This window comes from Apodemus sylvaticus, chromosome 6 (genome assembly GCF_947179515.1).
Source record: "Apodemus sylvaticus chromosome 6, mApoSyl1.1, whole genome shotgun sequence".
NCBI lineage: Eukaryota > Metazoa > Chordata > Mammalia > Rodentia > Muridae > Apodemus > Apodemus sylvaticus.
In genome coordinates, this window is record NC_067477.1 from 14562274 (window position 1) to 14590252 (window position 27979).

The 27979-nt window shown below is 53.8% G+C and overlaps 1 protein-coding gene across 1 annotated transcript; it reads right to left on the minus strand.

The window, feature by feature from the left end:
• Window positions 1-191: 191 nt before the first annotated feature.
• Window positions 192-27028, minus strand: LOC127686962 (cholesterol 24-hydroxylase). The gene is made up of 15 exons (XM_052185100.1): window positions 26910-27028; window positions 19037-19117; window positions 18287-18368; window positions 14688-14761; window positions 14188-14274; window positions 10694-10832; window positions 10008-10118; window positions 9075-9225; window positions 8838-8900; window positions 6621-6693; window positions 4503-4587; window positions 3874-3984; window positions 1997-2085; window positions 1134-1200; window positions 192-887 (listed from the first exon to the last, which is right to left on the minus strand). Exons 1-15 carry the CDS (start codon window positions 27026-27028, stop codon window positions 717-719), a joined length of 1503 nt encoding a protein of 500 aa, XP_052041060.1. The 3' UTR covers window positions 192-716.
• Between the last annotated feature and the right edge of the window lie 951 nt (window positions 27029-27979).

A 27979-nucleotide genomic window follows, 5' to 3' on the forward strand; every position in this document is an offset into this window, starting at 1 on the left:
GTCTAAGAATAGGAAACTGGTTCCTGCTAGCGCCTGTATGGCTTCTCCAGGGCTGTCTGGAAGCAGGCAGCTTCCAGAGCTGTACCAGCCTTCCCCCCCTCCGCCCCGGGATCAGCCTTGTCACCCCACCCTGCACCCAGAAGAAAGGAAAAGATCGGGGCCTGGGTGGCCGTACGTTCATGCAGTCAACACACGTTTATTAGGCATCGACTCTGATCCAGACCCTAGTTAGCAACAGGGCCCTCAGAGGCAAAGTGCACATAGACCCTGCCCTGTGGCACTCACAGCCTGGCAGGGCAGCTGGTCACATGAGCAGACATTCACAATACAGTGTGGTCAGTGTGTTAGAGGTAGGAGCACAGAGGAGAGACCCTGGCCTGGCCGTGGGTAGCAAGGAGGGCTTCCCGGGGGACGTGTCACTTGAGTTTAGGGATGAGCAAGAGTTAGGATGTCTCTTTTGAGGGTGTGGCCAGTGCAGAAGTTCAGAGGTTTGGGAAGGACGATGGTGACAGCTGGGAGTCAGGCAGGGCCCACCAGAAAGAGCTGAGAAGCCAGCGGATGACAGGAAGCACTGAGGGTTGAAGCAGGCGAGGGGACAGGGCTCGCCAGGAGCCATCATGGAAGGTGGCAGAAGGGTCAGGGGTGCCGGTGGGTGGCCATGGGCAGCAGTGGGGCCAATGAGGCCCTGGTCCAAGGAGTCTGAACCTTCCCAGGGCTCAGCAGGGTGGGGGTGGGGGTGCAGGCTGCCAGCCCCGGGGCCTCAGGGTGCACAGCACGGGGTCCAGTGGCTTGAGCGTAGCCTGCTCTTGCAGGCCGAAGCGCTGCCCAGGCACCAGCCGGAACTCGAGCCTCTGAAGCAGCTTGGCCATAACAACTTTCACCTCCATCTGTGGGGGAGGGGCGTAGAGGGAGGGAGGGGCGAGAAGGGGGAGGAGGAAGCAGCGAAGACACGATGAAGGAGGGTGGGAAAGGGGGGAACAGGAGAGAGAAAGGCGTAGAGAGGCACAAATGCAGATTCTCCGTTCTTGTTCTCCTGTCGGGCATGCTCAGCCCCCCCCCCCGCCCTCCCAGGCCCCAGCCCGGCCCTACCCTGTAGTCATTTCTTGGAGGCCCCCAAGCAACACGCCCCCTACCTGAGCAAAGTGCTGCCCGATGCAGGAGCGATGGCCCAGGGAAAAGGGGAAGTAGGTGAACCGGGGCCTGTAGGAGAGAGGCCCTTCAGTCCAAGGAGCAGGGCGGCTACACCACTGCCCCCTCCCATGACCGGCTTGGGCCGGAGGGGGTTGGGGCAGAGCCATCCTCAGAAAACTGCTGAGCTCTGCCCCTGCCCCTCCGGCGGTGAGACAGTAAATGTTGATCATCAACTTGGCAGAATCTAGAAGCTGCGGGAGGCATGCCTGGAGACCATTATCTTGATTACAGTATTAAGTGGGAAGCCCCGCCCACTGCGTGGCACGACCCTTGGGCAGGGCATCCTGGGTGATGCCCTGGGTAAGATGGAGAGGTGGAGTGAGCACTGGCGTAGCCATGGCCTGTCCTCTGCCTCCACTGCCTCCTCTGCTGTCACTTCACCAGTGACGCATCCTTAAGCTGTGAGCTAAGCCAACCCCTCCCCTGACAAAGCCAAAGTTGCCAGAGTTTTATCCCAGCAACAGAAAAGGAACTTAAGAGAGCAAGTAATGGCCGGGCTGTGGTGGTGCATGCCTGTAATCCCAGCACTTGGGAGGCAGAGGCAGGCGGATTTCTGAGTTCAAGGCCAGCCTGGTCTACAGAGTGAGTTCCAGGACAGCCGGGGCTACACAGAGAAACCCTGTCTCCAAAAGAGAGAGAGACAGAGAGAGAGAGAGAGAGAGAGAGAGAGAGAGAGCAAGTGATGGCGCCCACACCCCCTCCCGGGCTCTAGAGGGCCTGTGGATACAGGTAGCTCAGTCCAGAGGCCTCCCCTCCGGGATGATGCTTCACCCCCAGACCCCATCAAAGCAGCTCAAGGACTTACTTGGGTGCTCCAGGGCTGAAGCGGTCAGGGTTGAAAGTCAGTGGGTCTTCAAAGTAGGTGTCCATCCTCCCCATGACATATGTGCTGAACTGCCGGGCAAAGGAGCTGGTGTCTCTGGTTCCCAGGCTGTCCCCCTTGCACCTCCCAGCCCATTGCAGGCCCCAGGGGTGACATGGGACACTGAACCTTTCTACCTATTAGACAGGTGTGACATTCCACAGCCTCCCTGGAAAACCTCAACAAGGAAGAGAGGGGACACTGTGATAATGTCCACTACCATTGTGTGTTGTGCTGTGCCGTCTCTGCCTGGCACAGCCCTGCAGCAGCCAGTGACCCCTGTTTTACAAATGAGACAACAGAGCTTGGAAACTTACCTGAAGTCACCCAACAACTGGGTGGCCACAGACTGAGGCCTGGTGCTGGGAGGCACCTTCCTCCTGATGGCTGGAGGCTGGTCCCTCCTTCACCTCAGGCTCACTTCAGCCTTCAGAGCAGGAACTGGGGAGCTGTAGCCCCACTACCTTCACCTGAACCCAAGGCGCCTCCTGAGGGAGCTGGTGCACCACCTACACCCTGGGTCTTCAAGGCCTATGTGCCTAGCCCTGGGAAAGCAATGTGCCCCCTAACTGGGCTATGGGCACTGGCTGTGCCGGGCTGCCCGCTTCACATCCCTGCCAGAGCAGCAGCCTAAAGCTGAGCTATGAGAGCAAGTGGGAATGCTGGGCATGGGTGAGGAGCCGGGACCTACCATGGACTGGGGTGTTTGCTGAGCTATTATCCCATGCACACCAATAGACTGACTTTGGTTCCCATCACCCACTATTGTGCAAGGGTGAGCCAGATTCACGGGAACCTGAGGCTGGGGCAGAGGTGACCAGGGAGCTGTGCCTATAGCTGAGAGCTAGCAGGAACGCCATTAAGTGGGCATGTCCACTTAGGCTCCACCCACATCTGCATAAAGGAGGCAAGGCAGGTGCTAAACTGAGGGCATCAGTTACTCCGGGGGACGGGTGACTGGCATGCAGAGGGGTGAGGGGGTCTCCCTGCCAATGAGCCCACTGAGTGGCTGAGAGAAGCCCACACGACAGAACCGCACAGTCCAGCTGGACGCAGCAGGTCTGGGCAGAGGGAGCTAGGGTGGCAAGGAGGGAGGAGAGCTAAGAAAATGGGGCTGGGGGCAGAGACTGGGGAGACGGGTAAAGCACAGCTACAGAAGCACGAGGACCAGAGTCCAGAGCCTCTAAAGCCCTTAAAATGCCTGGTGAGCACGGCTGCCCTGCCACAACCCCAGCCTCGGGAGGCGGGGACAGACCCAGAGCGAGTCAGTCAGAGACCAGCCACATCGCAAAGCTTTGGGTTTGCTTGAGAGCCTGGAGTCAGGAGTCAGGGGAGGACGATTCCTGACATCAGCCTCAGGCTCACACATGTATGAGTGCCCACATGCATGCCCACACACATGCATACACACATACACACAATGGGGACAGGGTAACGCTAAGAATACCCCATATCTCCCTCTTCCATTTGGAGTCCAGGAAAGTGACTAAGCCTCAGCCGTGTACAGCCGTGTGTGTGTGTGTGTGTGTGTGTGTGTGTGTGTGTGTAGAGCTTTCTAGACCTGTCTGCTGGCATCTCTGGCTGCACATGTGAAGGGGAGAAGAGGCCTGACAGGACACAGGGAGACTAAGGCAGACAGACACAGGCAGCCAGGAAATTGAGTGTCGTGGTAGGAAGAGGCACGTGGCGGCCCTGCCCTGAGTCCCAGATTGACCACCCCAGGGACAAACAGGCCAGCCCACCTGAGGGGGCCCTGCCCTGAGTCCCAGATTGACCACCCCAGGGACAAACAGGCCAGCCCACCTGAGGGCCCCACGCACCAGAAGGGGAGTGTTGCCAGGGACTCTGACCCCATCAATCAAGGTCTCCTCCTCCAGCAGACGAAAGGTGCCCCACGCTGGTGGGTACAGCCTCAGAGACTCTTTGAGGACCTGCAGAAGACACGCGAGAAGACGGTGTGGGAAATCAGGAGAAACCAAGACCAGAAGCAGTGTGCTCAGGTCCGTCCCATTCCCAGTGCACACCATGTCCCAGGACGGCCCAGGTTCCCAGAACTTCAGCCTTGCCAGAGTCCACCCCTCGTGTGACCAAAGAGAAACTGAAGTCTAAAGGAGAGGGGCACTATCCAGGACACAGGGGCAACACTGGACTAGCTGGACCAGAAGGCAGGGCCCCTCTCATCCCAGAGATGGCAGCCTGCAGCACAGGGAAGCCTTGCACTTGACTGGATGAGGAGAAGAGCTTTGCAGCCAGGCTTTGCTGAAGCACCATTTCAGGCGCTAAATGACTGCTAAAGGACCACTTTCCAACCTGGCTGCGTTCTTGGAGAGGGAGGATATCTCCATCCTGCCGACTGAGTCCAGGAGAGCCTAGGCTCCATGGAGGGCCCAGTGAGGCAGCAGCCCGGACTCCCGCAGCTGCCCAGAGGTGTCTCACCCACACTGCACACCTGCGACAAGTACTGCAGTCTCCCCAGATCCTCGTAGTCCAGGTGCCTCTTGGAGCCCACAACCTCATCCACCTCGGCCTGCAGCCTGCCACATAAGACAGAGAAGCTCACCTTGGAGAGAAGCTCTGCCCGAGCACTTTAAGGTTCTGTGTGACAGGGAGACTGAAGAGTAAGGCATGGGGTTCCCACACATTGCCCGGCCCCTTGGGGGAGGCAGCTGCATCGCAGCCAGGCCATCAGGCCATGGCTAACGGCAAATAGGAACCATGTTCCCGGAGCCTTAAAAGAGCCATCCTGTTTGTTGCTTGAATGCAACCTTAGGGAAGAACACACCCCACGTAGCCTTCAGTGCTTTGATGCCAGGCCTCAGAGGTACAGCACGGTAGGGTGACAGCAGAAACACCAGCAAGAATGCTCCCTGGAGGCTGGCACCTCGGCGTGGGTCTGGACACTTCACACCCATCAGCATGGCAGTGAGGTGAAAGGAAAAGAGGAAGACCAAGGAACAGCCAATAATGCGGAGGCATGGAGGGGCTGGGGTTCGGGCGGACCATGGGGAGGACAGAGAGCTATGCAGCTGCGGTGGAAAGAGGGGTGGTAGCCTCCCACAAAATCAGAGTCAGAATTATTGTCTGGTAATTCTACCTCAGGGTATAGCCAGCAATCTCTGAGGGTGGAGCTGCACACCCATATCATAATCACTGCAGCTAGCGGGATTATGGACATAATAATAGTGGGAGGTGAGGGACAGGAGCTGCCTGGATGTCACCCTGTCCTGAGAAGCCAGGGCTCTTCCACCACCATGATGGAGTCAGATCTAGACTTTCAAATAGGAAGCCAGTTCTGACTTAGGCTCAACAGGCACAAGCCTTGAGGACCCAGTGCTGAGTTAATGTGATGCAGACAGACAGACAGACACACACACTGACTGATGCTGTTGTCACCAGATACCTCGATAGATCGGGGTACTGAGGGGCAGGAGAAGGCCGCTGTTTTAACAAGGCAGTGTTTTGAGTTGGGGAGATAAAAAAAAAAAAAACAAATCCCTGGGGTGAGGTGATAGCCAGGCCTGCACCACAGTGTCAACGCGTTTATAAGTGTCTTTGGACTTTGAATTTAAAAATAGTTCAAATGTGACATATTTTCCCAGTGTCTGGGATAGAATCTGGGCCTGTGCATGCTAGGCAGGTGCTCTATGACTGAGCAACACCTCAATCTGCAACAAAGTCTCATATCCACACACACACATGTATTGACACACATATATTTACTTAAAATCCAATAAGCTGTTTATAAAATTGTGAGTGTATTGGTGTTTTGTCTGGGTGTATGTCTGTGTACCGCATGCAATGCCTGTGGTGGCCAGGAGAGGACACTGGACCCCTGAAATTAGAGTTAAAAATGGTTGAAAGCCACCATGTGGGTGCTGGAAACCAAACCTGGGTCCTCTGGAAGAGCAGCCAGTGCTCATAAGCACTGAGTCCTCTCTCCAGCTCCCCATCAAGCTGTTTTATATCTCATGCCATCTCTCATCTTCCTTCCTGCTGATGACCATCAATGCCTATAACATCCCTTGTTCCCCTTCCCAAGAGTTCCTACAGCTCCCTGCATGGACACAGGCTCTGAGCTTGGGTCTGTCTGCAAACTGACACTCCTGAGGGTACCCAGCAAAGGAAGCCAGCTAGGACCTGACCAGCTCAGGTGCCGCGTCCCACTCCACTACCCTCCTTGGTCCTGCCACCGAAGGGCTGGTAATCAGACACAGCTGGGGTGCTCTGTGCACAGAGGAAGGAATGAGACCACAGTTCTTGCTGGCCCAAAACTCTTGGTCTCAGCAAAGACTCGGGGCCAACAGTGCCCTGGGGGAAACGGTGCTGGGCTAGGGCAGTTTAGGGGTGGGAGGTGATGCCTATGTCAGGGATCCCAGATGCCTTTTCTGGAGAACATGTTCTCCAAGAGAAAAGCAGTGAGGCCTCTAGGCCAGGAAGCAAGTACAAAGGCCCTGGGGTAAAAGGAAGCAGGTCTGTTGGAGAGTTCCAGCCATGGTGTGTGGGGACAGGTAGCTCTTGGAAGGACGTCAGAAAAGCCCTTTGCCAGTCCCAAGGGCAGCCTTCCTACCTTGCCACAATTTCGGGCTGGCGAGACAACTCCATCACTGTGAATGCCAGATGGTTGGCAGAAGTCTCATGACCTGAAAGAGGAAGGCGCGCTCTAGGGGAGACCGCAGGGGCTGTCCACGCCCTGCCATGCCACCCAGCTTCTTGGTAGCATCTGAAAGTCCACATCTTCCCATGGCTGTGATATGAAGGAGACAGTCTGTCTGTCTGTCTGTCTGTCTGTCTGTCTGTCTGTCTGTCTGTCTTTGCAATCCCTCTACTAGCCAGTGGGTGAGTAAGGCTACCCATGTCTCCACTTAGATGTCTGAGAGCTGTTCCTTCCATCCTCCACACAGGGGCCCTGTTTTACAGGAAAGACAAGACAAAGAATGGTGCTAGTGGCCCACACCTATGGTCCCAGCACTTAGGAGGCAGAGGCAGGTGGATGTCTCTGAGTTGAGGTCAGCCTGGTCTATATAGAGACCCTGTCTCAAAAGGCTGATGCCAGTAACCGCTTGAAATTTGAGGTGTTTGAGCCCAAGGCCCTGCCCTGCCCTGCCCCCAGGGCAGCAGGGTCTGTCCAAAGCCTCTGCAGCCCCAAGGTCCAAGAAGGGAGGCACCCCTCCAGTCCCAGGAGACCGCCCAAGCAAAGGCCTCTCAGAGGCCAGGCAGGAGGCCATCGGATCAACAGGGTCAAGCTCCTCCAAGAGTGACTTGGCTGCAGGGAGGGGCACTGAGTCACGTGGGGGCACTTGAGAGGGGCAAGTGGCTCAGCAGGTAGGCACCAGTGCCCAGCCCAGCCCTCTCACTGCCAGCTGGCACAGGGACGGGAGGCCACCTGCTCCTAGAATCAGGAGCCAGGTCAGCTCAGGCGAGGCCCGGCTGGCCCTGGGCTGCCTGAGGTATGGCTGCCTGAGGTATGGTTGCCTGAAGTATGGCTGCCTGAGGTATGGCTGCCTGAGGTGTGCGCGGCCGAGCATCCCCTCCTGGCCCGCTGACTTCACACAGGCTTAGGGTGGGTTGTGAGGAGGGGAGGGATTGCTCACAGGTGGGGGGCCCAGAGAACAGCAGCAGTCCCAGATGGAAGGGGGGTGGGTGAGCTTCAGGCTGTCTGGGCCTCCTGCACCCGACCTGGATCCCTTTAGGTGTGGTTTTGTGCTTGCTTTTCTCTTTGTGTGTGTATGTGGGGCACACATGTTTGTAGTTGTGCATGTGTGTGCATGCATGCAGAGACCAGAGGTCAATCTCAGGTGTCCTTCCTGGACACCCATCCACCTTGTTTTGTGAGGCAGGGTCTCCCCCAGGCATGGGGGTCTATTAGGTTAGGCTGGCTGGCCAGAGAGTCCCAGGGATCCCACCTCCTCTCCCTGCACAGGAATTTGGGTGAATACCACTACACGCACGCAGCCTTTTATGTGAGTGCTGTAGCTCCGACTCGGTTCCTCATGGTGCGCAGTTTACCAACCGAGCTATTCCCCGGTCCTCAGTTGCTTTGGACCTGTGTGAGGAGGGTGCCCTGCAGTGCAGCTCTAAGGCGGCCTCTGGATGGCCTCTGCCCACCTGGACACATCTCATCCATGTGGCAGGCTCCCGGCCAACAGAACGAGTCTGTCCACTCCTGCCAAGGGACCTTGACTTGTCCTCCGCTGTTCCCCGGGGCCCCCCTAGCATCCATTCATCTCCTCCCATCTAGGGGGGGGTCCCTGCTGCACAGGGCCGGGGAGTCTATTGTGGAACAGGTCGCCCTTATAGTGGAGGAGACAGCCCTCACCAGATCAACTCAGATAAATATCACCTCACATCAGGAGCCGCAGGCAGAGGGGACTCAGGGCATGAGGACGCTTCTACTTGGGCCAAAATGTGCTCAGCAGGCAATTGCTGAGGGCATCCATGAGGAGGAGGCACCTGCCGGATTGCTAGGGGTGAGGAGGGGCTTTCTAGGTGAGCGGTAATACTCAGATGAGCAGGCGAGTGAACGTTATTGGCACGTATTTATACCAAGCTAATACATCCGAATAAATCTGAAATGGGGCAACCCGACATTTACAGCCAAGCTCTCCTGAGACGAAGAAGCCAGCTTCCCAAACAGACCAACCATTCGCTAGGTCACAAGGAGAGCAAGTCGGGTTCCCTTCCCCCTGGGACCTGCGGGGAGCTAGGCTTAGACAAGCCCTGAGCTGAGTCAGGATCAAGGTGCCCAGAGCAAAGCCTGGGCCCCGCCACACCACAAGCTACGCACCCGCAATGAAGAAGGTGACAAAGTTGTCCAGCAGAACCTCGTCGTCCTGGGCTCCCTCTTCAGCTGAAAGGCAAGGACACGCTCAGCGTGCAGCCCCACGGCAGCCCTGGCTCCCAGCCTCATCGGTTCCTCTGAAGCCAGAGGCAGAGCCAATGGTGAGGAGCGTTGGATGGTGGGAAGGGGCATCCCAGCCCGCCCAGGCCCGCTCCCGGGTGCCCGCCTGTCCCGCACCCGCACCTTTGAGAATCTGCGTGAGGATATCGGCCGGCACGTCCTCGCCCCTCTTCAGGGCCTCGCGGCGGCGCTGCACCCAATCCTTCCCCACCTGGCGCAGCAGACGGATGCTCTCTCGGATCTCCCGAAGCTGCTTTCTCTTCCCTGGCATGAACTGAAGGAGAGCCCCAGCTCAAGGCGGCCCTTAGGTCCCCGGGTCCCTCCCCAGGCCCCACCCGGAAGTCCATACAGCAGCGTGCTGGGGAGAACGTGAGAAAATTCTAGAAAAGATCAAGCAGCCAGGCAGACCAGAACAAGATGGCAGACTGAGTCCAAGCATGAGCTTTCCCCTCCTGCACCAAATCCCTAGAAAGGATGGGAAGAGAGGCCCTTCTGCCTCCATGCAGCGCTGGGAAGAAAGGGCCCCGCAGGAGGGAGGCGGTCAGGGCTGGAGAAGTTGGGCCAGAGCGAAGTGAAGTCAGAGGCTGTAAAGATGGAGTGGCGAGTGGGGCCGCAAGCTCATAGACCCCAGGAACAGAAGGGAACCGGAGATTGGCTCAGGAATCACCTTTCCCTTCTTCTTCTTCATGTCTGGAATAAGCAAGTGATGGCTGGAGCTACAACAGCCATCTTATGACAATGAGGTGATGTGCTGAGAACAGTGGAACACAAAGACAGAAGAATCCAGAACATCTGACACGGTGGAGTCATCACAGCACCCTAGAACGCCTGCTTTGGGGGACTGTTTAACACAAGACAAAAATTAGCTCCTGACTTACATTCTGCCTCTCTGATCATGTCCTTCCGCTCTTAGGTGGGGCATGCAAATGCAGATTCAGAAGTCATTCTGGAAACACTGACACACAAAACCCATTCTGAAAGAAGTCACTGAAGGAGGCGATTCAGCACATGCAGAGGCACAAATACAGTGGGGTCACGGGGAGGGGCAGGCAGTACCTTCGCCAGGGTGTTACGAGACGCACTGATACCCTCCAGCATGACCTTCACTGCCTGGGACAGGGGCTTCTGGGCGCCCAGTAGCATACTGGTCTCCATCCCAAAGGCTGCCTGTGGGAGGGAAAGTTGAGGTCAAATCTGGAGAGGGGGAGGGGGATGGGGGCAGCACAGAGCCTCACACAGGCAGCTGGAGACCTGGGCCCTGTTCTGTGTCACCCACTCCTGACCGTGACCCAGGAGGAGTCCTGCGCTTCTGCCTGCTCCCTGGCCCGATGCTGTTTCTCCCTGAGCTGTAGCCTTGCCAGAGGTGCACATCCACACCCCAGTGCACTGGCCACGACTCCACTGGCTGCCTCCAGGCGGGCTTTGTGCTACCTCATTACCAAGTCCACCGTGACCAGACCAGCCCCATCCCGCAGGGGTATAGAGGAGAAAGGAGCCAGAGAAATCCTCAGCTCCTAGACCAGCTGAAGCCAGTCCCAGCACCTCTGAGGGTGCATTTCTGGAGCCAGAGCCAGAACCCCAATCTCAAACTAGGTCACTTTTAATAACCAAGGAGACGAAACGAATGGAAACCATGCAGAGCCCAGAGGAGAGTGGCTGAGCTACAGCAGGAGGGAGCGAGGAGACCCCAACCCCTGTGCCCCAGCCTCCTCACCCCCCCACCGGCCAGCACCACCCATCACCTTGGCCAGGATGTCGATGGTGGCACACGTCAGCATGTCCTGCATGGACACGGGTGTCTGTCCGTCCGCCTTAGCTTCTAGGATCTCCACCAGCTGTTCCGCCTTCTCGTTGAAGGTCTCCATCAGGCTAACCAAGGAGCTGGGGAAGCAGTACCGGCGTCCCCTGGCTCACCACCCTGCTCCCTCCACTCTGCCTCAGGGAGGCAGGTGGGCCCTGCCAGCCTCCCAAACCAGCTCCCAGCCTGGGCCTGGAGCCAAAGCAACTGAACCGGAATGGACACTGTCCCTTTGCCTCCGCCCACCCCTGCCTTAATGGTTTCACAGTCCTCTGCCACTGACTTCAAAGGAATGTGAAATTCTGGGGTCCCCTGCAGTCCTAGAGACAGCTCCATGGGACCCCTCCTGCCCCTCTGCCTGCACGGTCCGCCCCCTTACCTGCCTGTCTGGCTTTCCCATCTCACTCCTGTTCCTGAGCAGCCACAGTGCCCGAGTCTAATGAAGTGGTTTAATTCCACTCTCGGGAATTGAGACCCAGATGCCATACGCAACTCAGCTCCCAAAGCCACTGTGTTCTCTGCCCTGGGACATCTCCCAGGCACAGAACTTAGGTAAATGGAAGGATACGCTCCAAACTCAATCCCAGCAGCCGCGGGAGGCAGGAGGGTAGAATGGCACATTTTCCATTACATATTTCTAAGTTTTACCGAGAAAAAACAATGTTTATAATTAAAACTGTTGAATCATAATCTGAGAAAAGTGTATGTGGGTAATTTTTGCCCTTTTTTTTTTAAGATTTGTATATTTTTATTTTATGTGTATGGGTGTTTTGTCTGCATGTGTGTGAGTGTGCCACTCGCATGCCAGGTGCCAGTGGATGCCAGAAGAAGGCTTCAGATCCTCTGGAACCTGGAGTTAGACAGTTATGAGCCTTCATGTTGGTGCTGGTACTCGAGTATGCACATGCATACATGTATATGACTGCACATGTAGAGAGATGTGCAAGCAGGCCTGATCCTCATGTCAGGATGCCATGGAGAACCATCTGGTTGGGATCTATGTTCCCCTCACAACTGAGGGCAGGAACCGTGGAGCCCGGCTGGCTCTCACTCATGGAGCCTGGCTGGCTCTCAGTCTCCACTGCTATCCTTTCCATCCTCACTTTGGCAGAGACAGCCCTGCCTGGGTATGGCAGGCGCCATGGTGGGGGTGTGAGCACAGCCCTGGAGGGGATAGCTAAGCTGGGTATCAAACAGCCCTGGAGGGGATATCTAAGCTGGGTATCAAACAGCCCTGGAGGGGATAGCTAAGCTGGGTATCAAACAGCCCTGGAGGGGATAGCTAAGCTGGGTATCAAACAGCCCTGGAGGGGATAGCTAAGCTGGGTATCAAACAGCCCTGGAGAGGATAGCTAAGTTGGGTATCAGACAGAAAGTTCCTCGAGAATGCACATTGTAGAAAAGAACATGGTAGCTGCAGGATGGTGGGAACTGGCAACTAGTAAGGTAGGTGCAGACTAGAGGTGAGGGGCTGACAACATCTTTCAGTTGAAAACCACTAAAAGCCGCCTAGCAGCAGGGTAGGATAGGCCTAAGTTTTATTGACATCTATCCCAGACAGTGAAAAAGATACATTGAAGAAAATAGAAAGAGGTTATAGGAGAGGTTACAGGGATGACTCAGAGGAAATATTTATACAGGACCCTAGGTTATTCATTCTAGAGTGACTTTACAGCCAAGCCCCCCCCCATTAACCCTTCGCCCTGACTTCTAGACAAAGTTAGCACAGCTGTCCATATGTCCGACTCTCAGGATGCACTGTGGGGTAATTCTTGAAGGAGGATGGGGTGTCTGTCACTCTGTTTCTACAAGAAGGCAGACCCAGGCCTCATCCCCAGGAGAGTATGAGCAAGCCCAGGCTGCAGGACACTGTGTACCTGGCACTCGGGAGGAAGAGGAAGGCAGATCATTTGTGAGTTTGAAGCCATCCTGATCTACAAGGAGTTCCAAGACAACCAGAGCTACAGAGTGAGACTCTATTTCAGAAAACAAATGGACAAAACCAAAACAATTCACATATATACATATCTATGAATGCAGTTTGTTTGTTTGAGACAGGGTTTCACTATGTAGCTCAGGCTAACCTAGAACTTGCCGTCTTCCTATCTCAGTCTCCTAGGTATTTATGTCATCATATCCAGAATGATACACATGGATGCACATGGACCAAGAACAAAATTATAAATCAAATATAGTCCTAGGAACAATAAGTCAACATGAGTAAATGACTTTTTTCTATAAATTTGAAATGATATCTAAGTAAAGTGTTACCTCCCTCAGAATGTTAGGCACAGGCTCAGCATGCTACCCCATGACTACAAATGGCATTTATTCCCAAGGGAAACAAAGGCACATGCTCACACAAAAACCTGTGTGTCGATGTGTCCTGGTGGGACTGTTCTTGATAGCTCCAAAGTGGAGACAACCCAATACCTACTAACTGAATAAACAGCATACAGTAGCCATGCAGTAGAACATTACTCAACAATGAAAAGGAAGTGAATATTAGCACAGGCTATCAACCATCAGTCTTGGTGAAAGGAGAGAAATCTGAAGGTGTTAGTCCATGTGTGTGAAATTTTGAGAATCCAGATAGTTGGTGTGATAAGAATGCAGAGATAATTGTGCCTCAGATCTATGATGACCAAAAAAAATCTGTTGAATGATACATTTTAAGTGAGTGAAGTATGTAGAATGTGATGTATAACTCAATAAAAGGGTTATTTATTAATTTATTTATTTATTTATTTATTTATTTATTTATTTATTTTTGGATTTGGTTTTTTCGAGACAGGGTTTTTCTGTATAGTCCTGACTGTCCTGGAACTCACTCTGTAGACCAGGCTGGCCTCGAACTCAGAAATCCGCCTACCTCTGCCTCCCAGAGTGCTGGGATTATAGGTGTGTACCACAACCGTCTGGCAAAGGGTTATTAAAAAAAAAAAGGCACCATCAAGAATTTTTAAATGAAATGAATAAAATAAGAGACCCAAAACCGGGCAGTGGCGGTGCATACCTTTAATCCTACCACTTGGGAGGCAGAGGCAGGAAGATTTCTAAGTTTGAGGCCAGCCTGGTCTATAGAGTGATTTCCAGGACAGCCAGGGCTACACAGAGAAACCCTGTTTCAAAAAACAAACAAACAAACAAAAAACAAAAACAAAGAGAAAGAGACCCAGAGTCAGAGTAGGGCCAGTTTTGGATAGCAGGGTCTCCATCTTTGTCCCCTCCTCTGGCCACTGGGGTCATGCAGCCCTCAATGTTCCCAAGATGGCAATATAGGGGCCTCCCTCAACTCTCCCTCCTACCTTCTGATGTCTCCAAATTTTCCTTCAGCTGGATAAGGTCCCTGAACAAGGCCTCCCCACCAGTGAGCCCTCTCCAGCCAGCACTACCCCTGCCTGGCCAGGCAGGGCCGGCCCCGTCCCACACACTCACCTGCGGCTGAAGGCCAAGTCCATGACTCTCCTCTGCTTGTACCAGCGCCCATAGTCACATTCAGACACCAAGCCCTGGCCAAACAGTCTGCAAGAGACAGGAACCGGGTGCCAGAGAGAAGGTGGGAGACGGGGGGTGGGGGGGGGGACACTGCTCGGTGGGCACGAAGTCGCCTCGGGGTTGAGGAAAGGGTTCTGGGACTCAGTGGGGTGATGGCTACCTCACAGTGTGAGTGTAGCCAGACCATAGGTGTAAGTGTGGGTAGGACAGGGAGTGTGACACTGTCTGTTTAGCAGGTAAGGAGGAAGTGTGGCATGTGTTTTAAAACATTATGTGCATCCTAAGCCTGCCACCAACATACATCAAAATAAATAAAGTAAGGAGGACCCTATGTCCCAGCATCAGAGGGGAAAGAATGCCAAGCCCCAGATGGGCCACCATGCACAGGGCAGGCATCATGTGATCTGCTCCCAGTGGGGCCCTCCTTCTCCGGTGCTTACCTCTCCCCAAACACAGTCTGAATCGCACGGTACATCTTGGAGTCCTTGTTGTACTTGGTGGACATCAGGAACTTCTAAATACCCCCCCCCCAACAACACAATCTGTGAGAGGCTGCACTCAGCACACGGGCACCAGCACCAAGCCCCAGCCCCAAAGGAACACAACAGATACATGGCCAGGTGCCGAGGGGCCATCCTGTGAGCCCACAGCTGGAGTGGGTATGGGACCCTACACCAGGCCTTCTAAAGCCACGGGAAAATGGCCCACACTGCTTTGAAGCCTTTGAAACACAGGAGAAACCCTCAGGATAGGTTCCCTGTCAACAGCTTCAAGACAGCCTCAGGTGAAGGACTACTTTCTGGAGGAAGGGCCATCTTGCCTCTCAAAAGCTGTATCAACATCAATATTGACGCCACCCAACAGCCCCTGCGGCAGTCTAGCCCAGTAGAGAATGCCTTGGGCTGGGCTCAGTACTCTGCTCCATATTTGCTGACTCCATAACCCTCGATGAGGTTCCTTCTCTGGCCCTGGTGCTCCTTATATAATGATGATGGCCAAAGAGCGCTGCCTGCTCCGGGTTGTAGTGGAGAGTCAGTCACTTCTGCAGCAAGAGACATGAAAATGGCGCCTGGTACACAGCAAGCGCTCAATAAGTGCAAGGGCACATCAACAGCCTTCAGTTTACTCCCTGCCTCATCAACCCTCAGATACACATGCTGGAAAAACAGAGATTTAGAACCAGTCTAAGAGGTCTGGGATGCCGCTGAGTTTGTAGGGTGTTTGTCCAGTAAGCACAAAACCACGGGATCTGTCCCCAGTGCCACACAGGACGGGCATGGTGGTGGATATCAGTAATGCCAGCCCTGGAGATGGAGGAGGGAAGATTAGAAGTTCAGGGCTGTCTTTGGCTACATAGTGAGTTTGAGGCCAGCCTGGACAATGTTAGACTCTGCGCCAAAAAACAAACCAACGAAAATGGAAGCAAGGTAATATTTGTGGAGGACACAGGATTTGAACCAGGCAATCAGAGGCCAGGAGCAAGGAGACAATGCCAGACCCAGGCTGAGGGCAGTCCACATCCTAGGGACAGTGGGGTAGGCAGAAGGGGCCACAGGGGCCAGGCAGACACTGAGCTTGGTCCTGGAGCCCTGGGAAGGAATGGAGAATTTCTCTAGTTCCTGTGGGCTCCGCCCTGGGGTCTCAAACCAAGCTTTCGGCTGGAAGGAAACCCCAGAACTTTGGTGGCTGACCTCGCACTATGAGCCACCCAGGGAGCCCCGCCCTGCCCCACAAACCCGAGTTTATAAATCAAGCTCTGCCATCCCCCCACCCAGGCACGACTGTGGTAGCAAACGCCACCTCCCCACTCCTTTCAAAGGTCCCTCACATCTGTAAGCCCCTCCCAAACTAAATGAGAGTCCCTGCCACCGAGCTGCCACTACCAGCTTCCCACGGGGATCCATGATTGACCACTGAGCTGAGTTTAGTGGGTAAGAGAGAGACAATGAAACCCTTACACCTCACCCCTTCCTCTGGTCAGCTCTGCTGGTGCCACACCAGAGGCAGTAACAGCTAAGGACTTATTCTCCTGTTGCAGACAAAACGGGGCAAAACGAAATGGGTAATGTGCCTAGTGTCAGATGCTCGGGACAGGTCACGCGCAACCCTGTACTGAGAGGACAGAAGAGCGAGGTGAGGAAGGCACGGTGACCAAGGGCTACTCTAGATTTCTGCCCAGTCAATTCCAGGACAAAGACATTCACGGAGACCCAGATAGCGCCCAGCAGCCGTGCTAAGTGGGGCAGAAAGACGTCAGGCTCCGGGCAGGCTGCGGGAGGCTGGCAGTTTCAGGCCAGCCTCCCGGAGAGGAGCTATATGTAGAATGAGCCCCTCTACACGGGGTCCTGAGCACTGCATGAACCTGCCGCGCGCGCGCATGTGTGTGTGTGTGTGTGTGTGTGTGTGTGTGTGTGTGTGTGTGTGTGTGTACATCCACGGTGACAATGAGTGATCTGAGATAGCAGAATGGATGGACAACCATCAGCTTTGAGGGCCTCAGCGTTTACACACACCACAGGTGGTTGAAGTTGCCCTCGCCAGAACACACCAGCCTCAGACACAAAACCCTCAGGAGAGGCCTCTCAGAGGGGCTGGCCCAGCCTGGAGACAAGTCTGTTCTAGCCTATACTACAGACCTTCAAGCGAGCCTGGAAAAGATCAGAGTCATCTGCAAGCAAGTTACTTGTCAAGCTGAAGCCTGGGACTCTTTAAAGAAGTAAATGATAACCAAAAAAACCATTTTTTTTTTTGGAGACAAGGGTCTCACTCTGTAGCTTGGGCTGACCTGGAACTCACTATGTGGGCCAGGCTGACTTTGAACTCATGGAGGTCCCCACCCCCACCACTGTCTCCAGGTCTCCGGGGTGTTGGGGTTAGAGGTGTACACTGCACCAGACAAATAAATGTATTTTCAGTGATTTCTCACTTTGTCATTGATAGCTATACAATCTGTCTGTGAAGTTCTAGCTTATGGCCGGGGGTTAAGCTCAGTGGTGGTTGGTTCCCTTGTAGAGCCCAGGCCTTCGGTTTTATCCCCAGTGTCACCAAAAAATTCAAAACAAGCTCCACCAACAGTGGGCTGGAGAGAAGGCTCAGACATTAAGAACTCTCTCGCTGCTGTTACAAAAGACTGAATCCAGTTCCCAGCACTGTAGCCCAGTGGCTCACAAATGCCTGTCACTCTAGCTCCTGGGGACAGAAGCCCAGGATTCTAGATTCTACAGTTTGTGCCCTCACATGTACATACACACATGCAGATGCACTGATAAACACATAGTTAAAATAAATCTTAACACATGCATGCATGTGCACACACACACACGTGCACGCAAACACACACACACATGCACACATCTCGAGTTGTACTGCACTGTACTTTATCTCTCTCAGAGTCACCACAGCCACCCTGCATATAGAGAGCCACACCCATAAGTCTCCTGTGGGATCAGCAGAGGTGATACTGAGGAGTTGCTGTATGCCAGGGTGGACTAGAGGGCTCACACACATCAATTCAGCCCCATTCTTAAGCCTGTAAGAGGCTGTCATTCGCTGGGCAGTGGTGACGCACGCCTTTAATCCCAGCACTTGGGAGGCAGAGGCAGGTGGATTTCTGAGTTTGAGACCAGCCTGGTCTACACAGTGAGTTCCAGGACAGCCAGGGCTACACAGAGAAACCCTGTCTCAAAAAAATAAAAAAATAAAAAAATAAAAAATTTAAAAAAAAGAGGCCATCATTCCTACTTTACAGATGAAGAAACTGAGGCACAAAAAAAATGAAGTCCCTTGCTCAGATTTGAGTCCATTCCTAGAGATAGTGGGTACCAACATGGCTCACACTCCTGTATCTAGGGGACACTTATGCCCCACCTCTGGGAAGATTAAGAGCATCCATGGTGGCTGGAGAATGCAGAGAAGCCTGTCACAGATCAGTGGAGAGGTCTCAAAGGAGGCTGCCTGGAAGAGCAATATCCATTCCTTGGGCCCAGTGTCGCCCACAAACCAGGGAAAGGGAGAACATGGCAGCAGAGGCATCTCCTACCTTGACTGACTCAGGACTTGTGACGATGACTGAGGTTTTGTGGAAGACATTGACTCTCACAACAGGACCGTACTTCTTAGCCCTGGGAACCAAAGTGACTGTCAATTCCCCCAGGCACGCATCCCATGATCCCTGGCTCAGTGGGGCCCCACTGTCGAGAGGAGTAGCAAAAGCACCCCATTCCAAGAGACACTCAGCTTGCTCTGGGGTCCAGGAGGCCGGGGCTGGGGCTGGGGCTGGGGCTGGGGCTGGGGCTGGGGGGTCTCATCTCTGTTTTTAACTCGTTGTTAAGTCAGGACCCCTTAAACTCATTTTCCACATCCATTAAACAAATGAAATACTGTCTTCTGCCCACAAAAGCATGTGCCAGGAATTAAACAATATCAGACTTTTAGAAGTGTTTTTGAAAGATAGAAAATAACACCCCAAACAGTAACTGCACTCCAAGCCAGTTTGCAGAAGAGGACTGAGGCCCAGAGGTTGTAACAGCTGTTCTAAGGCTCCTTGGTGGTCAGCAGACACTCTTGGCTTTGTACAGCCTTATCTGCCTCTATGCTGAGGGGAACTGTCACAGTAGGAGAAACTTGGGTAAGGCTGGGTCCTGGGAGGAACGGAGAGTGACCTAGGAGGAGGCACGGGTGCCTTCGGGCAGGGTAGGCAGACTGAGAGTTTCTGGGGGTGGGGGAGTAGACAAAGTAGGGTTCCTGCTGAGAGACCCAGAATAAAAACAAGAGACAAGTTGGGGCTCACCAATCCAGAAACACGTCTTGGAGCACACGGCCACAAGCTTCATCCTTTTTCCAAAAGTAGGGGAGATGTCCAAGAAGGAAGCTAGAAGAAAGGAAGACATCAGGTCTGGTAGCAGTCACCCTCAGGGTGCCTACCCTTCCCCTCAGGACCAGGAGAGGGGGTCTTGGGAACTGAGGCTGAGGGAGGGGCATGGTGCTGGCTTGAGGGCACCAGGCCCAAGGTGCCAATGGTGCAAAGCCTGGTCCAATGGGTAGCAAAGGCTTCCTTAGAGAGTAGTCTTACTTCAGTCCCTTTGGTCAGAGGTCGATGGCTGGCACTGAGGAAGGATTCAGTGGCCTCAGGCACTCTTGTGACATTCATGATGTGCCAAGCCCCAACATCGCCTGGGTAGGTTACACACCACAGTCACCATTATCATCATTATTGATAGGTCAGATGGAGACGGAGTAGTGAAACCGTTTGCCTGGTGTATGCAGCAAGCACCAGGTGGAGCCCACAGCCTCTCATCGGGGACAGGACATGCAGTCTTCAGCTGCTGTCACCTTCATGCACACTCCGAGTGGGCATGTGTCTCGTTCTATCCTCTTTGCTTTGTGGTCTCTCGAGGAAGGTTGCAGTGAAATTACAATGGGAATATTGACTCTAGGTCACAGAACTCAGGGAAAGACCAAAGGAAGGCAACTAAATGAGAACTCTGCTGACTCAGAAGAACAACCAGGCGAGGATGCGACTGACTCCGCTGCAAGAGTGATTGCCTAACATCCGTGAAGCCCTGGCCTCCATCCCGAGATAGCATAAACTAGGTGCGGTGGTGCACATGTGTAACCCCAGGACTCAGGATGCTGTGGTGGAGGGAGGAAGATCAGAAGTCAGGCCATCCTCAGCTACATAAAGTTTGGGGCCAACCTGGGCTAGAGATTTGAGATGGGATAGTGATGGAGCAGTAGAGTAACAGGGACAGGTGTTGGGGCAGACATTTAATAAAGTAAACAGCACCCCCTTTATAGGCTAGCTGAGGGGCTGAGAGATAACTCAGTTGTTAAAGAAATCACCATGCAAACATGAGGGCCTGAGTTTTAATTCCAAGCACCAGTGTTTAAAAAAAGAGGCATGGCCAATTGTCCTGTAATCCCCATGCTGAGGAGATGAAGCTCACGGGCTGCTAGTGTGACCGAATCGTTGAGCTGTGGGTTTAGTTAGAGAAGATGTCTCAAGAAGTAAGGCATACAGTGTTGAAGAAGACCTCCAATATCTCTGACCTCTACACACATCCACATTCATACACTATACACCACACACACACACACACACATACACACACTCACACAGACAGAGGTGGCTTTTAAGCTAGACACAGCTGTGAGAGATTTGGCTACCACATGTGACATTCTGGACATCTCTGGACACCAGATAGAACATTCCAGACAATGGGAAGAGTGGGTACAATGGCCCTGAGGTATGTGCATGGGCAGCAGGAGGATGCCCATGATGAAGTAGAGTCCCAGGAGAGAAAGCGGCACAAGGCGGGGTCACCAAGGTGGGAGGGTGGACGCTGGAAGGCACTGTGCACTTTGACCTCAGTGAGGTGCGGGCCACTGGAAGGTTTTAAGCAAAGCACAGAGAGGCTCTGACTTGGTCCTAAGTGGATCCTCATTATAGCCACACTAGAAGCAAAGGCAGGTCAAGGTGCAGAGAGAAATCAGAGACGGCAGCGGCAGCTGTGGAGATGAGGCATAAAGAGCAGCAGCCAGGGGGCTGGAGTGATGGCTCAGCGGTTAAGAGCACTGACTGCTCTTCCGAAGATCCTGAGTTCAAATCCCGACAACCACATGGTGGCTCACAACCATCTGTAATGAGAGCTGATGCTCTCTTCTGGAGTGTCTGAAGACAGCTATAGTGTACTTACGAATAACAATAAATAAATTGGGCTGAAGAGATGGCTCAGCCACTAAAAACACTGACTGCTCTTCCACAGGTCCTGAGTTCAATTCCCAGCAACCATAAGGCAGCTCACAACCATCTGATAAAAGAGATCTGACATGCTCTTCTGATGTGTTTGAAGACAGTGTACTTAAATATAATAATAAATAAATCTTTAAAAAAAAACAATAAATGAATATTTGGGCTGGAGCCAGCGGGGCCTAAGTTCACGTCCCAACAACCTCAAGATGACTCACAACCATCTGTACAACTACAATGTACTCATATACATAAATAAATAAAAGAATAAAGAATAAAAAAATAAAGAGAGAGAGAGAGAGCGCGCAGCAGCCAGGCTGGGCGACACAGATGCAGACAGAGCCAGGCTGGCCAGCTGTGGATAGGTGAGAGGGTTCAGGGCGGAGACCTTTGGCCCTCCCTGGTTCTGCCTAAAGAATGAGCCCCATCGATGACTTTGCCTCTTCAGACCATGAACAGCTGTGGGACCACAGCTCCACACAAGCACCAAGAGTTACAAGGAAAGCTGTGCCTTAGTTTCCCGGAGATCTCTCTCTTTTTGGCTTAACTTCTTTCTCTATCAACATCCACCAACCTGGGGTGACCAGATACCCTGAGCTACTTTCTTGTTGCAGAAGTAACAACCTGAGGCAGGCAGACAAAGTCAGAAGCATGGCTTTAGACCCACGAATTGGTGCCAGCCAGGGGACCAAAATGAAGGGCAGATAGCAGCGGTTCTCAACCTGTGGGTCGCGACCTCACAAGGGTTGCATGTCCGAATTTACATTAGGATTCATAACAGAGCTGGGTGGTGGTGGCATCTGCCTTTAAGCCCAGCACTTGGGAGGCAAAGGCAGATGGATCTCTCAGTTCAAGGCCAACCTTGTCTACAGAATAAGTTCCAGGACAGCCAAGGCTACACAGTGAAACCCCATCTTAAAACAAACAAACAAGATTCATAACAGTAGCAAAATTATAGTTATGAAGTAGCAGCAAAAGTAATTTTATGGTTGGGGCTTATCACAACACGAGTAACTGTATTAAAGGGTGTCAGTGTTAGGATGGTTGAGAACCACTGGCTTATAGGATGGGAAGCAGAGACAACATCTGGAGCCCAGAGAACACTCTATGCTAAGCCCAGGACTGAGGGCTCACAGGAAGGTTCGGTGCTCCAGCCAGAATCCAGACGAAGCCACAGGGATGCTGGGAAACAGAAAAAGAGAGCCCAAGGGTCATGACAAGGTCACAAAGCAAAGACACAGCAACTAGGAACGTGAGGTCACACTGCTAGGTAGAGGGCAGCAGAGTGGGTGAACAGAGGAGACCCCCAGTCTGTGGGCCAGGGGTGGGCCTTAGGGTTGGGTGGGCACCTGGGGCTGGCATTGGTTTCAGCAACATGGGTAGAGCGGTAGCGGCCAAGGCTGAATGGGAATGAGTTCAAAGGCTGGTGGGAAGCCACAGCAGGGTCTGCAGAGGGCTGCCGTGGGGGACTGAAGCTGGGGGCGAAGAGAGGGTGGAGAGACAGGCTTTCCAAGATAGAGATTGGCGTATCGTGTTATGCAGATGGAGGAGACATAGAAGAAGGCTGGTGGTATAGGCAGGAGGAAGGTGCGGGGATACTGAGCCTGGGGGACAGACTGGCTTTAGTCAAGGCGCCAGTGGCCATCGACAAGAGTAGGTGGAAGTGGGCAGCGGAAGCGAGGGCAGGACTTTCTCCCAGGTTGCTCTATTTGCTGGGGGGAGTGGGAGGCGAGAATCAAAGCTGAGCATGCGATTGGAGGGGGAGGCGGCTGAGGGAAGGCAAGGAAGCCGCCTGGAGAGGGGTGGGTGAATGTGCTGGAGCAGGAAATGCAGGCAACTGAGGTCACTCCTCGGGAGGGGGAGGGGCCGGGAGAAAGGTGAGCTGCAGACGCCACTTACTATGGGCTGTATATCCAGAATCAGACGTTCATCGCTCCTAAGACTATACAAACGGGGGTGGATGTTCTCAGCTGAGTCGTCTCTCTGACCCTGAGTCCTCTTTCCCTTCCAAGGTCTACACCCGGGTCAACTGCAAACTAGGAAAGGCCAGAGGGAACTAAGGGTAGTTCCCTCCAGCTCCAGCAGGGGGCACACGGGAGAAAACAAGCAGGGAGACCGGGCCCTGGATACAAGAAGGTGAACACTGGGAACCCCCGCCCCTCCCCGGCCCCACACGTGTGCACATACACACAGAGAAGCCACTTGTCATAGCCCTGGTGATAGATTGCATACGGCAGGGCAGCACTTCCCAGAACATCCACTTTCACCTAAGAGTGGCTGGCCAGCTGCGGGGGTGGGGGGTGAGGGTGGGGGCTCCAAGGATTCTAGGGACTTGGGTCATAAATGGACAGGGACCATCTAGATAGTCTACTGCAAGGCCACAAGAGAGATGTCCCCACAATGGTTGAGAAGCGGGCTATTCGTCACATGTTTGCGCAGGTAAGAACCGTGTGTGTGTGTGTGTGTGTGTGTGTGTGTGTGTGTGTGTGTGTCATGCTCAGCTGGAAATGTAAAGTCCATTGGATGATGGTGCAGAGCAGAACCGGAAGCTAGGCTCTCCAGTGGCTAAACCCTGTCTGTGCTTTGTAGAGTAGTCCGCATCCTAGGCAACGCGTGAACCAGCAATTCTGAGTAGGAAGAAAAGGCTATCAAGGCCTCTATCAGACCACCTGGAAGACAATGCCAAGATATCTATCCCAAAATTAATTTTAAAACTAGGCTAAAGAAGACTCTTCGTCATCAAGTTGTGTCTGCGGCACAGTACCAGATGAGCAAGGGCTGACCTGCACAGTACCGGGCAAGCAGGGGCTGATGATGTTTGCAGCAGAGACAGAAATAAAGAAGCAAAAAGTGTTTGTGCAGGATCAGAATGTGGGGCTCGACTTCTCAGCTATTACACGGATCAATGCAGTAGGATGCAGAAAAGGCAATTGGGGGAGGGCCTCCTGCAGAGTAAGGAGAATGGAGGGCGTGGGGGGGGGCAGCAGTTGCCTCTTGCAGGCAAAGGGCTCCTTGCTTGCAAGCTGGCACAGCTCTAGAACACCAGAGGAACTGATGCTGTTACACAGGTTTCCTATCAGACACAGTTTATGAGTCCAGGCTTTGGATGCCAGGGCCTCTTGTTTGTGCCAGAAGATATTCCAGAACTTTCATTTTTTTTGGTTGTTTTATATTTGACCACCAATCCGGTTTGAATCCAAATCTTTGGATGTATATGTACTGTTCGGTTTACCTACTAAAGAACCTGGGTCTCCTCACACTGCTTCCCCCTCCACACACCTGGAAATCACAGAGAGACTCTGGCGTAAGAGATGGAGAGAACAACAACACAGGACAGACAGATGCGGGGTTGTTTTTATCTGGTTTTGTCAACCTAACACGGGCTAGGTCCATCTGAGAAGGAAGCTCAATTGAGAAAATGCCTCCAATAAAGTGGCCTATAGGCACTCTGTGGGGCGGGGCCCGGGAGGCGCCAGCCCACTGTGGGCGGCAGCATCCCTATGCTGGTGGTCCTGGGTTGTATAAGAAAGCAGGCTGAGGCCTGGGGAGCAAGCCAGGAAGCAGCACCCCTCTGCCTCAGTTCCTATTTCCAGACCCCCACTTCCAAGTTCCTGCCTTGATTTCCCCAGATGATGAACTGTAACCCGCAAAGTGAAGTAAACCCCTTTCCCCCCATATTCCCTTTGGTCATGGAGTTGTATCGCAACAGTAGATGCAAACTAAGATAGATGACCCTGAAAAACATTGTCCTAAGTGGAGGCAGACACAAAGGGCTCCAGGTTGGCCTCCACTCAGACAAAGCATCCAGTACAGCCCCACCCCCCTACCCCCACTCCCACCCCCACCCCCTGTGGAGACAGACTCAGACCAGTGCTAGGGATGCCGGGGAGGCAGACAGACAGGGCATGCTTGACAGCAGAGACAGCATTTCTTCTTGGGGGTGAAAGAAATGTTCTAGAATTACTGATGCTGGTTATGCAACTCTGTAGCTCAGCTAAACACTTTCAAAGGATAGATTTTTAAAGTGTGCACATTATATCTTTTTCTTTCTTCCTTCCTCTCTTTCTCTCTTTCTTTCTAAGAGAGAGTGAGTAGAGTTCAGTCCTGCCTTCTCCAAACCGGTCTGAAAGGCCCACAGCCCATAGGTTTCAGAAGACAGTGTCAGAACAGGAGCTTGCTCATTTCTGAACTGTGGATGAATGACTTGGAAACAGAACCTAGAAATTCTGCCATCCAGCTTGGAATCTGTGCAGGTACCAGATTCTGCTGGGAGAGACATCAAGGCTACCACAGTGAACAAGGCAGACATGTAACAAGAGGTGTCACAGGTGACTTAAGGCGCTAGGAGAGGACCACACACTCAGAGGTCCAACAGAAGGCCCCCTCCCTAAGGAGTCAGCATTCTTCATCAAGCTGTGCAGGCCTGGGGAAGGCCCATTTAGGAGGAGTGAAAGCTATATAAGCATTAAGCAAGGCAAAGGGGGCTCCAAGGGAGACCCCCAAGGTCAAAAGGAGGGCACAAGGAGGGCAGAGACACAGAGAGAGAAGAGTGACCCCTGTGTCTCCAGCCTCAGGGGTCACTCGGGTCCACAAACAGGAATTCAGGCCGCCATGCTAGAGATGGTACCTTCCAGAATATTCCTGTTCAGAGGTCTTAAAAAAAATGTGCCTAATACTATTGCTTATTTATTCATTGGACGGATATTTATTGGGCAAGTAAGCACAACATGCCAGGCCCTGGAGATACGCAAGCAAATCCAACATCTCTGCCCTCCTTGGGCTCACAGTCTGGCATGGGGCAATCAACAGGTGGAAAGGAGGTGATTGCAGGGGTATTAGCCTTATAAATTAACCAGGGTGGGGCGGGCTTCACACAGAGTGATTGGGACAGCCTGTTTGATATGAAAACAAGAAGATACCACACACAGGCTAGAAAAAGGGAATGGGGAGATCCAATGGGGACATGTAGGGGACAGTCAGGTTTGGGGCAGCCATAAGTATGCAAAGGGGGCAAGAGGAGACAGGTACCAAGTTGGCTGTGAACTCAGTAACAGCTTGCTAGCTATGCAGTATGGTTCGCGTGAAACTGGATTCTTCAACTCTAAAGTGATGGGAAGCCCTTGGGACATTGCCATATCACATGTACTCTAAGCTTCAAAAAGCTGTTACCAGGCATAGCAACACTTTTATCCCAGCACTCGGGAAGGCAGAGACAGGCAGATCTCTCTGTGAGTTTGAGGCCAGCCTGGTCTATAGTGAGTTCCAGAACAACCAGGGCTTTGAAGAGAGACCTTGTCTCCAACAAAAAAGTGGGGAGTGGGGGGAAGAGAAAGAAAGAAAAGAAAGGAAAAGAAAAGAAAGAAAAAGCAAGGTTAGCTTTCGATGGGAGCCATTGGTATAGTGGCCAAAATCGGAATGATAATACCGAGGACAAATGGAATGTCCCAGGACAGAAACACAGACACAGAGAAACGTGATGAAAGTACGGTGTTCTGTATTTGGACAGGTTGGCCCTATCCAAGTCCTTAAGTTAGAAGCATCCACTTTGAAAGCAGGCTGACCTGGGTTTAAATCTAGGCTTACCAAACTGTGTGACCTTGGCAGGTGACTTCACCGCGTGAGCCTCAGTCTGCAAGTCTGAACGATGGGGTAACAGCAGCGCTTACCTGACAGGACTGTAGCTGCCGACACATTTGTGCGGCCCAGCCGAGCGCGGTGGGCGCCCAGCAGCTGCTGCGGCTGTGAGTAATTTGTTACTAAGAATAGTTAGCGCCCCTCTCCGGGCCTGCGTCTCCGAGCTGGCGGTGCGTACAAGACGAGGCTGGACCCCCGTCCCGGGCGCTGGCTCGGACGCGATCCCCAGACCCCGCGATCGAGAGCCCCAGCCAGGCCCCCGCCCCCACCACCCGCTCACCTGGGCCGCGGCGGCCCGGGGATGTGCTCATAGCGGCTGCGAGCGCGATGCACGAAGGTGCAGCAGAGGCCGAAAGCGAGCAGGACGGCGCTGCCGAGCAGCAGCAGCCCGGGGCTCATGGCTCCGGGCCGGCCGGGGTCGGCGCCGGGTGCCGAGGGGGCCGGAGGCCGCGACCGACTAGCTGTCAGCGCCGCGCGCCGCCTCGGCCCCAGGCCCCGCGCTCACCAGCACCGCCCCCGCCGCTCGGCTCCGCCCCCGCCGGCTCGACCCCGCCCCGGGCACGCGGACCCGCCAACCACGTCTCCGCCTCCAGCCCTAGCTCTCAGGACCCGCCCCCGCACAGCCACGCCCTCTTTGAGGCCCAGCCCCAGCCGCCACGCCGTTCCCGCCCAGAGCAATAAGTATTCACCAATCACAACCTGGCTTTTGGCTCAGACTCTGAGGCCCCGCCCCTTGTACCCTCGCTTGGGCTCAGACTCCGCCCTGAAATCGGCCCCGCCCAGAACGCGTTGTCCTGGCAACCTCGCTTCTTGGGCGCAAGCTGCCCAAGCGGCGGCGCAAATCTTGTCCGCTGGCTCCGCCCCTTTGGCCTCTCCAAATGTCTCTCCGCTTGCAGTGCCAGGCCTCTTCCTTTCTCGCGCAAACCTTCTGGAAACCCTATCCCGGCCCTCCAATCCCCGTTTTACGCTGACTGTTCTCAAACACCTCCCCTAGCGCCCCAAAGTTAGTCAATCCCAAAGGGCCTCGCGCTGCGCCTTCATTGCAGGCCGGTGCAAGCCGTGTGCCAGCGTCCGCCCGGAGGCGACGGATAAGATCCTAGCAGGATGGATGCAGGAGTCCCTAGGCCCGGGAATACCAGAATCCTGAGTATGGGTGATGGTCCATAGGAATGTGCTGGGAACGTGCTCCGCCTTCGCACCCGGTGGGAGCGCAAAGTGCGCCTCAGGCGTCTCACTTCCAAGTTTCAGTTTCCCTGGGAGACGCTCAGCTAGGCCTGCAACGGATGGGAGGGCCAGATGTGCGCTCTCTTTGACTAGACAGAGTCTCGGGATTGGGGAGTGGGGGTTCTG